A 13,641-nucleotide genomic window follows, 5' to 3' on the forward strand; every position below is an offset into this window, starting at 1 on the left:
ATAAGCTATAGAATCTTATTTATGAGAACAGTTTTTTGAGTTTTACCTGAGAAGTGATGGAAAGAGAAAGATAGATCAAAAAATAAATAGATAGATAGAGGATAGAGAGAATGTTTGACACCGGCTTGTGCACCTTGTCGTTGACGTATAATATTCATCTTACTTTGTGCGTTTAATCGTCATCAAATTTGGATTTCCAGAATAAAAAAAAAAAGGGGGAAAAAGGCACGCGATATGTTATTATTTAAAGAATATTCGTCAATGAAAATTTCAAACGATACGATAGATAATTCGTTACGTTTATCCCAAAGATTAGATCCTAATAATATACTTAAAAAAAAAAGAAATCATATTATATAAATATAAAATAATATAATATATAGGAAAGAAAAAAGGAGAATCGTATTTTTGTACGTTGTAACACCGAACGTTCTCAGATTAAACTGAAGTTAAAAAAGTACATATGTATTCGTATGATATAAGAAGTATGTATATGTAGTCAAAGAAACTCGTGCGTCAGCAGCAACGTGTGTGCAATTCAGGTATCCATTCTTTTCTCTCTTTCTCACTTTTACATTTACCATCTCTATCGAAAGTATACGCAACGTTGAGTGACGTCGCACATATGAGCTTGTGCGCGTGTGTGTACATGCGTGAATGTGTTCACGCGTTCACTGTATAGAGTATTAGTGCGTACGTGCGCCGCGTTGTAGGAACGTCCAGGTAAAAAAAAGAAGAAGAGGTAGAGAAGAAGACGAAGACCAAGAGGAGGAAGAAGAAGAATAAGGGAACGGAGGAGGTGCGGCACGACACTCTGAACGAAGAGAAGCGAGTCCAGTGAGCCGTTCGCCGCGTGTCGTGCTTGATCTTTCTCTGCGTCTTCCATTTTGGAGAACCAACGTTCCCAACTTTTTTAACGATATATAATATATATATATATATATATTTTTTGTTGGCGGGATTTTTCCAATAATTATTCTCCATTTCTAACCGAAATATTATTGCCATTATTTTAGCCCCTAATCAGGAATGGATACGACTACGATAATGGAGTTGTTTAATAATGACAAGTTTTTCTCTTCGTTGTTTTTTTAAATTTTAATTGAAAAAAAGAGTGAGATAGATATAAAGAGAGAAGAAGTAAAATTAAAAAAGACTGTTATTGTAGTGTTCGTTTTCGTTGTAAGAGTTGTATTGTTAGCCTTGACGGGCGCCAGCCGGTCGCGTGTACTCTCACGCGCACGTGCACGCACCGATACCCTTCGAACGTAACTGAACGTTCAGTTCAGGGATTGGATTACTCTCTTTCTTTCTTTCTCTCTCTCTCTCTTTCTTTCTTTCTTGCTTGCTTGCTTGTTTTCTTTCTTTTTCTATGTTTTTTGTTCCTAAATTTGTCAAGATTCGTTGGGATTTTAAGTGATAAAAAGAAGAACCCAGATAGTATTGGATGTATGAGTAAAAAGAAAAAGTTTGAGACATGTTATGTGAGATTTTTTAATAAAAGAGGAGCACCATGTCGACGACCGACGTGGTACGAATTTCTCCTCAGCAGCAGCAGCAGCAGCAGCAACAACAACAACAGCAGCAGCAACAGCAACAGGGATCGTCACTCGACGAGGAACAAGGGTATATTATATATTCTTATTCATTTATTTTATTCACACTCTAAATGAATTGAAATATTTTAATATTCTTTTGATAGAGAAAGAGAAATAATATATGTATTCGAAGAAAAATAAAAGAAATAGATAATATAAACATTTAATGTCTTTTAAAAAATAATTTTTCAAAGGGTTTAATATTTAAAAATCAGTTAAAATATAAACTGTGTGTTGTTTTTTATATCGCATAATGCATAACTTTTGATACGCGAGATATTAAGTACATCATAATGATTTTAGGCAATATATACATTTAGATATATATAGTTTGATATTATTTAATAACGCATAGTATACTTCATGTGTCAGGTATCACGTTATCTACATATTACATATTATAAATCATCCGACGTACCGAATATATCATGTATTACGTATTACGTGAGACACCATTGAAGGCATACCATATTCTTTTTCTTTTTTTCTTTCTCGTTCACGTTCTTTCCGACATACGTATATGTTCTACCGACATAAACGAGAACCGGTAAAATAGCAATTACTAAATTTATTATTATCAATTATAAACAAGAGGATAATAACGTTACGTATATATAGAATAAACGATGAGGAAAATAATTAATCCTTCTTGAAGAATATCATTTCAATTTTGTATCCCTTCTTCTTTTTTGTAAAGAAATTCTTTAGTAAATACGGTATCATTCAATATGGCGTCTTTGGTGATATTTCGAACTTTCATATCGTTAAGGTAACAGTCGAACGGTTTATCAGTGTTATTTGCGTTATACTTTCTATGTCGCTCGAGGCGATAAACGTTTTCGACGTGCGCGAACGTTCGCTCGCAAAAGATAGAAAGAAATCAAGAGAAATAAGGAAAGAATAAAAGAAAGAAAGAAAGAAAGAAAGAAAGAAAGAAAAAGAAAAAGAAAGAAAGAGAAAGAGAGAGAACTTTGAACACTGTGAGACTACTACTCGTCGTTGGAATAAGACGTCCACGCGAAAACCTGTTTTCACCTTTTATCCGGAATGGCTTCGACCGTCTGGCACTGCTTATGTGTGCGTGTGTTTGTGTTTTTATACCTGTATGCGTACTATCTTTCGTGAGATGCGTAACCCACGTGAACGTGGCAACGAATTCAATTTCAAATCGATAAAGAAGAAGAGAAATAAATAAATCAATATTTTTTAACGATATCGAAAGTTTGACTTAATAACTGAAAAAGAAAATCATTCGTATAGGTATATTTTTTATATATAAAACAATTGGACAAATTTTTTAAGGAGAATGTATATACATTAAAAAATAAATAATATATATGTGTGCGTGTGCGTTACACGCGCCTAGATTTCTCCTTCGTTTTTCCATAAACTCGTCGCCGTGAGAGCGGTGATATCGAGAATGGGAAGGATTATTATTCGGACGACGAACCGGACGTCTTCTTCGTAAAGTAGTCAACCCTTTCGTTAGTTCAAACAGAGAAAAAGAATTCTTCTGATATCGGATATAATATGTATATGTATTTAATATTATTATAATATCTCCGAACCTTTTCTTCTTTTCAAAGATACCAAGTTAATTATTATTCTGATTAACTTGTAGATACTCTCATTACAACTGGCAATCTACTCTATGTTATAGCGAATATTAGTAATATATCGATGGGATTACTATTCGAATGATTGCTTTCGTTTATTGGTAAAATAATGAGAGAGAAAGTTTTTCCCATTAAATCGTTTTGCGTGTGTGTGTGTGTGTGTGTGTGTGTGTGTGCACATGTCATTTAATTAATTTATTTATTTCTACATTTATTTGTGCGCGATGTGAAATTTCATTGTCAGGTAGATCAGTAAAAATCCAATATATTTTAATATTTCACATCGATACGAATATTATTCATTTATGTTATTCATCAGTCTAGTTTTTATCCTTAAACATTAGTTGAACGATTAGAACAATTTTGTCGTTAAATCTAATGGACTCAGGTCTAACGATCCATTTAATTAGCTTTTCTTAGAACTTATATATGTATATACACATTTATATAGTAGATAGAGTCTCGTAAATCGAATAGTTTTCTTCTCCTTATTTTTTTTTCTCGTCAAACGATTCTAACATGAAAGAAATGGCCTAAACGGAAATGATTAGGCATTTTGCGAGAGAGTCACGAAGATCACACGGCTTTGATTTTTCTTTTTCCCCTATGTGGTGGTACTATGATAGATGGTTATAATTAAACGAATCTTTGCGTGTCGTCTATAAGCTGATCTTACACCATGTAATTTATTAATATTACGTATATTACAAAATGATACTTGTACATATATCTCTGTGCGTCGTGTGCATGTGTGCGGGTGCGTTGGTTGCTGGATGTACTACACGTTTAAACTATACAAAAAAATCTTTGGACATAAGTTTCTACTTTTAACTATCAGATTATATGAAAAGATGTTTCCTACATGATTATATTTTCTTCTTTATTTTAATAGGAAAACAACGTGTGTAATAATGAGAACATATAGAAATAATTTTTCGTCGACAAATGATGAGAAGAAAAAAAAAAACAAATAGGATAGAGAATAAGATAACACGATGTGATATGAGATGAGAGAAGATGCAGGTGTGTGAGTGAAAGAGCGAGAGAGAGAGAGAGGCATATAAAGGTGTTGCAGCGATATTAGTCACGTTTCTTCTCGATGTATTTGCTCTCGAAGAGTTTCTCTCTCTTTTTCTCTCCTTCAATGTCAATGACTGCTCCCTCGAGGCTAGGTATGACCCCCCGTGCGAACGAGAGTCTCGTCTTTCTATGTGTCTCGTATGGTCGCGGCCGCCTAGAATGGCGCTTTCACACGGAGGTACAAAGAACCCGCGGTATCCACGAACCTTATCCACGAACCTTATCCACGAACCTTATGCACGAACCTTATGCACGAACCTTATACACGAACCTTATCCACTTTACCTTCTCGCGAACATAATCCACGTTCGAAAAAGAATCGTTCTTATAAAAAAACAAACCAACCCTCCCACGTACACGTGCAGTGAAAGTATATGTGAGAAACGCGAATTAAATATAAGTAGAAATATAGTTTTGTTGTTTAATTAAATATCAGCTATTTTATTATTGGCTTTTTTTTCGACTTGTCGAACAATTCTTTATTTTCATTTAAATTGAAAAACAAAAAAATACCAAGAGACGAGTTCTTCTCCCGAAGAAATGTTCCGTTATTGCCACCTGACCGGTTAGAAAGCTCCTAAGAGAAATAAAAATTCGAACAAGTGAAAAATCTTCTATCCTCCTCCTTTTTTCCTTCTTTTCTTTCGCTTACTTTTTATATTTTTCAATATTGCTTTTCCGGTACGTTCTATCTATTCAAAGATTGTGATTAAAACTACGTTGAACATTTCTTCAGAATTTGTTTTCCCTGATATTAAAAAAGAAAGAAAATATTCATTCATAAAAATAAATACTTAACGAATGTTTATATTCATTAAAAATAATCATTCTCGAAATAGATAGAGAAAATGATAATGAAATATCTTGTAGAAAAAGTATTGGTAATACCAGTTATCTCGCTAATGATTTCGCTAATAAGATCATAATTTAACGTGTTTATCTTGGAAACAAACTCGGTCCAATCGGCGTGTTACGACGCTATCAGCTGATTGGTCGTAACACGAGCAGTCTATTCGAGTTGTTACCTAAGCTAGTTCGCCTCTCCTATGCGAGCTGTTGCCTACCTTCCTTTCACTGAAAAACGTCGCCGTTTAGAGAGTGAAATATAATGATAAGGACTAGAATAACAAAAAGAAAAATAAAGAAACATGAAAAAAATCATATAGAAATACTTATTTATATCTTTTATTTTTATTTCGCGAATCGGTAAGAAACGGAAATAGTAATTATATGTATATGCAGAAAAAGAGAGAAAGAGAGAAAGAAGTACGTGACATTTGTCAAACGTTTTAATTATAAATCATTATTTCTATTAAAAATTCACACACACACACACACACACACGATAATTTAGGTCAATGCATTATTTGTAAAAATCAACAGGTTGTTGGACTATTTTAAATGAGATATCCAAAGATCGTTCTATCGATCAGTCAAACCCCGTAAAAAAGAAATAATGTAAAAAATGCAAACGTGTTCTCGTTCGTGAACGAGTTGAGCGCCATGAATAGGCCCAAAGCGGTACTTAGCCAAACGGACCTTAAACCTTAAGGTTGAATAACGGTTTATCCAGTGTTCGTGCATACCTACGACGTGTCTACGGGAATTGCCGTTGCGATTTCTACGGAGCGCAATAGGTATCTATCTAATACACCATAGATATACAACCATACGTCTTCAACGATGCAACGAAAAATCATTAAACCCGTCCTATCTCTTTTCTTTTCTTTATTATTTTATGAACGTAATCACACACGCGCGGACACGTGCATTCGAGTATTGATAAGAGAATATTTTCTAATCAATTATTTAGTTAAATAAATTAATTTCATAATCTATTGTACACACTGCTACGTTCAATTAATATTATTTTGACAATTTATTATCATAGTATATATTATATGTTCATGTAACTTTTAATATTCTTCATCGTAAAATGATAAAATCGAGTAATGCGAAAATACAAATTAGAAAATTAGTTATTATGATTTGTATAACAAGTAGTATATCTCCGTGTAATGGAGCAAATAAACGGATACCTATTCGTTTCCAAGTAAAACCATGTAACCATAAACGGTGGACACATATAAAAGAATCTTTTCTTCTTAGTTCTCGTGTTTATACAAATTTTTCAAACTCGATTAAATCGTGCTGAGAAGACAATAGATTTTCTCGTCTACGTTTAGTAAAAATAGAAGTTATAAATGACCGCAGTTGGATATCGCGAAATATTTTTCTAAGGAAGTCTCTTAGAAAGTGTATGGTGTGTGCGTACGATGAAATTACACGGTAAATTCAATATATATATATATATATTTCTCTTTCTTTCTCTTATATTTTTCTATCCTCGTGATACCAGGTAATAATAATAATAATAATAATCTCGTTATGGCTGCTCTTAAAAAGGAAACTGAAATAACTCATTTGGTTAAACGCATGAAAAATCGATACGCTCCGTTTATTACGCTTAAAAATGAAAGAGATTGTGTTAAGAATAGATAAATAAAAATATAACAAACAAAAAAAGAGAGAGAGAGATTAAAAAAAAGAAAAACTTTAATTGCTAGAGTAAAATGGTAAAAAGAAAATTTATAAAGTACGCGTAGTGTCTGAATCGAGAAAATACTATGATAGAATTTAGTTTTCTTTCGTATAAGTTTCCCATCAAATTGAACCGTCTACAAAGTGATATCTCAAACGTATCCTAATGGAAACCGTAAGTGGCAAGTGCGAAATATATCTACTCACTCGACGCCGCGATAAAACCTAATTTGGTGGACTAACGCTTAATGAAAAAAAATATCTTTCACGTAGCAAGGAAACGTATAAGGAAACCCTAAGGTATTTTCCATTTGATTCTACCTGTGCGCTGACTCACTCGCGATATACGAACTTCAACTTGGTAAAACAACGACAATAGACGAAAAAAAGAAATTACTCCCGGGAGTAAAAGCCATTAGAAAAATTTCATTCTCGTTACTCAAGAGATGATAGGTTCATATTTCTCCGTATAATCATTATTATTCGTATGATTAAGAAAAAAAAGGAAACAAAAATAATAATATTATTATTTGAAAGAAGAAAAAAAAGAGAATAAACTTATGGCCGAGCAAAGAATACGCGATATTATTGGTAAAGCATTAAAGTCCTCCAATGTGCATTCAGTCACGCCCCCGCCATAGCGAAGTTAACCGAAGAAATACGAAAATAACCGAGAAGACCGGCCGAGAGATCGCGAGAAGTCTCAGGCAACAGAGATCAGTATACGTACGTGTTTATAATATATCTGTATGCGTATGTGTTATAAGAATATCTTGTATCTTTCTCTTATTCTTGGTATAATAAGTGATCGTACAGAACTGAATAACCGATAGGTATAGGTGCATACGAGTTAGTGCATAAGAGTTAGTGCATATATGCGCGCGTGGGTTCGTGGTGCATCGAAGCAGCTCATTGGTCGATTCACCGGTCGCGTCTCCACTGTGCGACGCAGTGGCGGCGAACACCTAAAGTGGTTTCTTCTGTGCACGTTTCGAATACGTATAGTATGTTGTTCTGTATACCTGTATTTTATCTCTATCTCTTTCTCTTTCTTTCTTTTTCATCTATATATCTATCTCTCAGTGTGTATACCGTTCTGTGTTGCGCTGTCACCAGTGTATACCGATCGTCTTTTGCCGGTCAGACGTATCTCGGATTCGAGAGTTTGTTCGTTCCTTCGAACACCGTTCAATGACGGAAGTGCCCCCAACTCGAGAACTCCCCTTTTCTCAACCTTCCTGGATTTCATATCTTTCATATCTTATAATCATCTCCTTCCGTTTTTTTTCAAATCCAGTCCCACGAAATTATGTCTCCTCTATCACCAACCCATTCTTAACAATTTTTACCTTTTTTTAGACAGTTATCCGTGTTTATCAAAGATCTATAGATCATTATGGTTTCACTTGGATACTTCACAAGAGTATTTTCTAAATCTTGGTGAGAATTAAAAACATTTTTATCTTTTTTTTTGTTTCTCTTCAATTTTCGCGCGCGAATATGATTCGAAATATTGATCTTATTATACATAGTGGTACATAGGAATCATGTTTATTGTTAGATCAGTGTCGAATGTATATAAAGAGTTATAAAGAGTATGATTATTTTTTGTATATATTTAGAAAATAATTATTAAATATACGAGATCTCAGAGCGCATGTTGCATTATATCATAAATGGAGTGCAGTATAGTTGGTAAGAAAATTAGTAATCGATCAACCTTGAACACGATTCATATTGCAATATCTTTTTCATAGAAATAAAATAGAAAAGATAATTTCATTTTGCATATATCATCCATTTAAAATGAAATTATATATATATATACACATTATTTTGAAAAAAGAAATTAAATATTAAATTAAATTAGGGGTTAAGATAAAACTAATATCTATTAAACGTATATAAAATTTACCAGCATCGTTTCATCGTCATCATTATAATTATCATTATTGAGAGACTCTCTCATGTCAGTTGGCACTAGATAGACGTTGAGATGTAGCAACCTCAAGTTGCACGTCGCCTTTGCTTCTTTTTATAACAAAAGAAACTAGGTACCGGATCGTCGTCGTTGTCGTTGTCTCTTCGTGTGTACGCCTATGATGACTCACTGTCATCGGTTCGAATGTCACTGATGTGAGTGTAAATCGATTCTCTCTTTTTATCTAACTGTCTCATAATAAAACGGATCTAGATAATTTATCATCGATCGTATACGCGTTACGATTCAATAGTATACATATATATGTATAGGTTTGTATGGTTCATTCTCGAGATCTAAAGTAAAAACACCTATGTACCTATATAGATTTGTTTCGAGCGTGCCAAAAATAGGTGTCTTCGTTAAATCGATCGATCGAATTGTCATTGAGAAAAATATCGTTGCTTCTTGATCTTCGAAAGATTATTTTAACTCATTGAAAAAACTGATTAAATAAATAGAAACAATAAACGCATATTTGTAATATATCGTATATTATCATATATAGAATATTATGATATAGTAAACAATAAATCACATGGCATTATGGGGAGTCGATAAAAATAGCAAATAAATTAAAAAATCAAGTACCTTCGAAGATGATTCTTTCGAAATAGTGATTTTTGATGAAACCAAAAAAAAAAATAGAAAAAAAAGAAATTCTAAACACGTCGATGAGGGTGGGGGGGGGGGAGAAGGACTATCACGATCGAATCAATCTCTTACGACGTATGATTTATTTCGTACGAGTTAGTGATTAATGATCGCGATTATGGTGAACGGTAGATTTGCGTAGAGTCACTTGGCAGGAATTGTTAATAACGTAATAATAATAATAATAGATATATCTCGTAGTTAAATTTACGATAGACGATACAAGAGAAAGAATAGAAAGAAAAGAAAAGGAACAATATAAACAGCGATTACTTTTACGTTTCTTACAGTTCCCCGAATTTCTCTCAAGTTTATTTACATAGAATTTTTTCGGAAAATAACCTTAGAATGTGATGATGATAATAATAAGAAAGAAAGAAAGAAAGAAAGGAAGGAAGGAAGGAAGGAAGGAAGAAGTAAAACTAAAAGGATTTCTCTAACGTGATTTCAAATCAACACGTGCATATCTGTTACGCAAAATAAAGAAAATAGAAACGTAGATTTACGTTAATTTATTCATTCATCATGCTCTATGAATAATCTCAATGATCGTACGCGTCGATCGTAAATGACGTTGATTTTATATTAATTATTGATCATGGATATTAGATCAAAGTATTTCTATACTTGTTATAAAATGAAAACAGTGTAACATATATTACTACTGCTTTTATAAAATGTATAAAATATATACGATTTATAATATTCTTTGTGTTTTGTGAATGATAGAATTGAATTCCTTTGTTTGTAGAAGACTGAAAAACGATTTGCAGTATCTTCGAAGAAGGGGACTTCTCAAGGCGCCAGGCGAATCGTCCTACCAAGGACGTAAATGTGCAAGATGCTGTGCACCGTTTGGTAGATTTTACAACACAGGGGCTACGTGTACTCGTTGCAGGTATAGGGTTTGCAAGCAGTGCCGTATCGAGGTCAGAGGTCCGAACGAAGAGAACGAGAGTGGTAAAGACGTCGAATGGATTTGCAACGTTTGTTATAAAATTGCGTCAGTATATATTTCTCTATTTATTTTTATGAACTATTATTATTATTATTTTATTTGAATCTAATTTTTGTGCGTTCGCGTTGTAATAATTGAAATATCAACAATTTCTAGAGAATTACACGTTATCACTGGCGGCAAATGGTTGTACGAGGATCCGTTTCCTAGAGAAATAATCGATGATAAAAAATCATCACCACTCGATATATTAAAGCACAGTATCCGACGTGCCTGGACGATTAACGGTAAATTAAAACAAATTTATTAACAATACGATATAACGAACAATATACATAATTATGTATTATTGTAGGACCACCTATACGTTGGTCAGCTGCAAGGAAGTCACCGGAATTGCGAATTTATCGAAGTTTACCAACTAGACGACAGGAATATCGAGAATCTATTGAAAAGAAGAAATATGCCATAGGAAAGGATAATTCATCGGTGTCAAGATCAGTGGAAGAAAATCGAACGAGCTTACCTCCGACGATCGATATTAAAAACGACGAATCATCCTTTCTCGAGAAAATTATTTCGCGATCCGATATTAACGAACGAACGAAAAAAAACGATAAAATACGATTGGACGAGGAAATTGCGGTGGCATCAGCGACAACGGCAGCAGCAACCGATGTTGTTCCCATCAAAAATTCTTTCAAAAGGAACGACAAAAATCTTATCAATGGTGCCAAGACGAAGGATGGGGGACAGGAAGATACGATAGGTGGGAATAATAATCAAGAACAGTGCATCGTTGTTGGTACACCTAGGATCTCTTTACTCAAACCACCGAGAATTCTTTCCAAATTAATCTCGCCGGATATTAAATCGTCCCAGAGCAAGTATGGCGAAAGAAAATCGAATATTCCTATATTTAAAAGGAGTTCCAAGGAATTCGAGGATATCAGGAGTCCTCAGGAATCACCGAGACGATCTCTTATACCACAAAGGTACACCACCGATGTCCATTTCAATATTCAACTGATTCGATTATTTCGAAAAATCCAAATTACTAATTTAGAAAATTCATTCGATAATCGGTTTTAATATACGTATATTATATTTTATAATAGTCTTTAATAATATTGATCAAAAGTGAACGTTCTAATGTAAAAATGTTCAATACAAATGATAGAAGTATGTAGCAAGAGATATACATACAATACATATCGCTAACATAATTTAACATGCGTGCAAGTAACGGCAATATGCTTTTCAGTCAAACAAACGTTTAATAATTGCACCTACGCGTGTTGTATTGTGACATGTTAGAATCTAATAATATCGTATTAACGAGTTCTCAATGCAATGATACGTTTCAGATATAGAGGAAGCACCGACGACCTTAGACGCAGTCGTGAGGATATAAGCGTGCCAAGTTTGATACCGAAACTCCTGTCACCTCGAAATAAAGAGGATAGATTATTAAAACGTCAGGATAGCAAGGACGACGTTAGAACGAACGTACAAAATAAACGTATCGAAGCATCATCGATGCTTTTGCGAAAAGATTTGAAAGACGATACGAAAGGTGGTGGTGGTGGTGGTGGTGTTGGTGGTGGTGTTGGTGGTGGTGTTGGTGGTGGTGGTGGTGTTGGTGTTGGTGGTGGTACATCGATCCTATCTCAAAACGATAATAGTCATCATAGTAACGCTAAAGAGGAAAGTAAAATCGGTATACGAATATTCAAAGGAGATAATAGCAAAGAGGACGTGGGCAGGGAGAGTACAAATTCAAATGCGAGCGTTGCTACAAAAGGAAAGCAAACTGGCAAGGAAGAGGAGGAGGAGGAGGAGGAAGAGGAGGAGGAGGAGGAGTTTCTTGCTGGTGTTAGAGTTAAGGAGGAAAAGGAGAGGATGGAGGAACGTGTGGGCGAAATCACAACGTCCAAATCGAAATTTACCTTTGCCTGTGAACAAAGCAAGAAGAAAAGGGAAAGCTCCGATGACGACGGAGCAAAGCAAACTAGACGACAGTTTGTTATACTCGAACAGAAACGTATCGAACAAGTTGACACGATGTTAGGTGTCCTTGATCAAAGTGAAAAAGGTAAAGAACAAATTCAAATGGCAATGGATAATAATGGATTTCGAGAGATTCCTCAAGAGGATGATAAACTTGTCGAAGACATTCCTTCCAATGATCTCGATATTGGTAATATGTGTGATACGAACGATCGAAGATCATCAGGTGATATTGGTCATGCGAAGAAAATGGACGAATTCCAAGTGGTCAGTATTGTAATTTATTATTTATTTGTCCTAATTTTAACTCTGAATTTGATTATTTTATCGACGATAGGTACGCCGGAAATTTTCTAAAGAAGAATTTTCTAACCCAGACGATACGGACGAAACACCTAACAAGCGTTGCTCTAGCGTGAGTATCGATTATATGCTAAACTCATTCGCTTTTTGGATCTTTGATATTTGAAGAAAGTTTTCTATTCGATAGCAGCATTTGTCACCTGAGGCAAGCCCCTTGAGTACAAGGTCCTCGAGGTATAGCCCACGAGAGAGTGAAAGCGAACCGACACCTGCACTTCCACGGAAAATAGGTGGAGACTCTTGCTCAGCTTCTCAGAGAATACGAGATGCAATAAGTAGGAGCAGAAGGGAATCGAATAGTAGCGCAAGATACGAGAGTAGTGGCAGCGAGAGTGTAAGGTATGCTTCAAATTTGTATAATCAATTGTAACTTAAATAATATCATTCGTAAATATTTGATATACGATTATATTTGTAGTGGATTAGAATCTTATTTGAATATTTTCATTTTAGACTTAGCGAGACGGGATTACACGATAGCGTTGATCTGGCAAGAAAGTTGAAATTTTTTGGCGGTAACGGAAGTAGTACAATACCATTGATCATCGGAAACGACGAAGTGATTCAACGAGATAGTGCAACGAGTGCAGGGGAGGATGAGCCACACGAGGATGGTCATAGCAATAGAATTGGTCCAGTATCCTCTCAGGGAAGATCTATGCTTCGACGACGTAGACAATTCGATGCTCAGGGTGAGTTATCTTAATGCGTTTTTCAAGGAAAACTATCATCGCAAAATCGAATAAAAATCGTTGGAATTTTAATACTCTAGGATATAATATATAATGTATATATATTTGAATACAAATATAACCATCGTGTAATATACATATGCGAAAT

General features: G+C 34.4%; 1 protein-coding gene across 4 annotated transcripts in view; it reads left to right on the forward strand.

Moving 5' to 3' along the window:
* Positions 1-394: 394 nt before the first annotated feature.
* Positions 395-13,641, forward strand: part of LOC106791021 (serine-rich adhesin for platelets-like) — a 35,705-nt gene continuing 22,458 nt past the window's right edge. For 3 of the 4 annotated variants that reach the window (XM_014756355.1, XM_014756358.1, XM_014756357.1), the window contains exons 1-8: positions 395-1,626; positions 10,222-10,473; positions 10,585-10,715; positions 10,784-11,423; positions 11,796-12,705; positions 12,776-12,853; positions 12,929-13,140; positions 13,255-13,493. In XM_014756355.1, the coding sequence (XP_014611841.1) occupies positions 1,514-1,626; positions 10,222-10,473; positions 10,585-10,715; positions 10,784-11,423; positions 11,796-12,705; positions 12,776-12,853; positions 12,929-13,140; positions 13,255-13,493 (2,575 nt within the window). In that variant the 5' untranslated portion in view covers positions 395-1,513. The remainder of the gene's footprint in view (positions 1,627-10,221; positions 10,474-10,584; positions 10,716-10,783; positions 11,424-11,795; positions 12,706-12,775; positions 12,854-12,928; positions 13,141-13,254; positions 13,494-13,641) is intronic. The other variant, XM_014756356.1, reaches the window with a different exon arrangement.

Source organism: Polistes canadensis, unplaced genomic scaffold (assembly GCF_001313835.1).
Source record: "Polistes canadensis isolate GaletaPanama2010 unplaced genomic scaffold, ASM131383v1 scaffold_278, whole genome shotgun sequence".
Taxonomy (NCBI): domain Eukaryota; kingdom Metazoa; phylum Arthropoda; class Insecta; order Hymenoptera; family Vespidae; genus Polistes; species Polistes canadensis.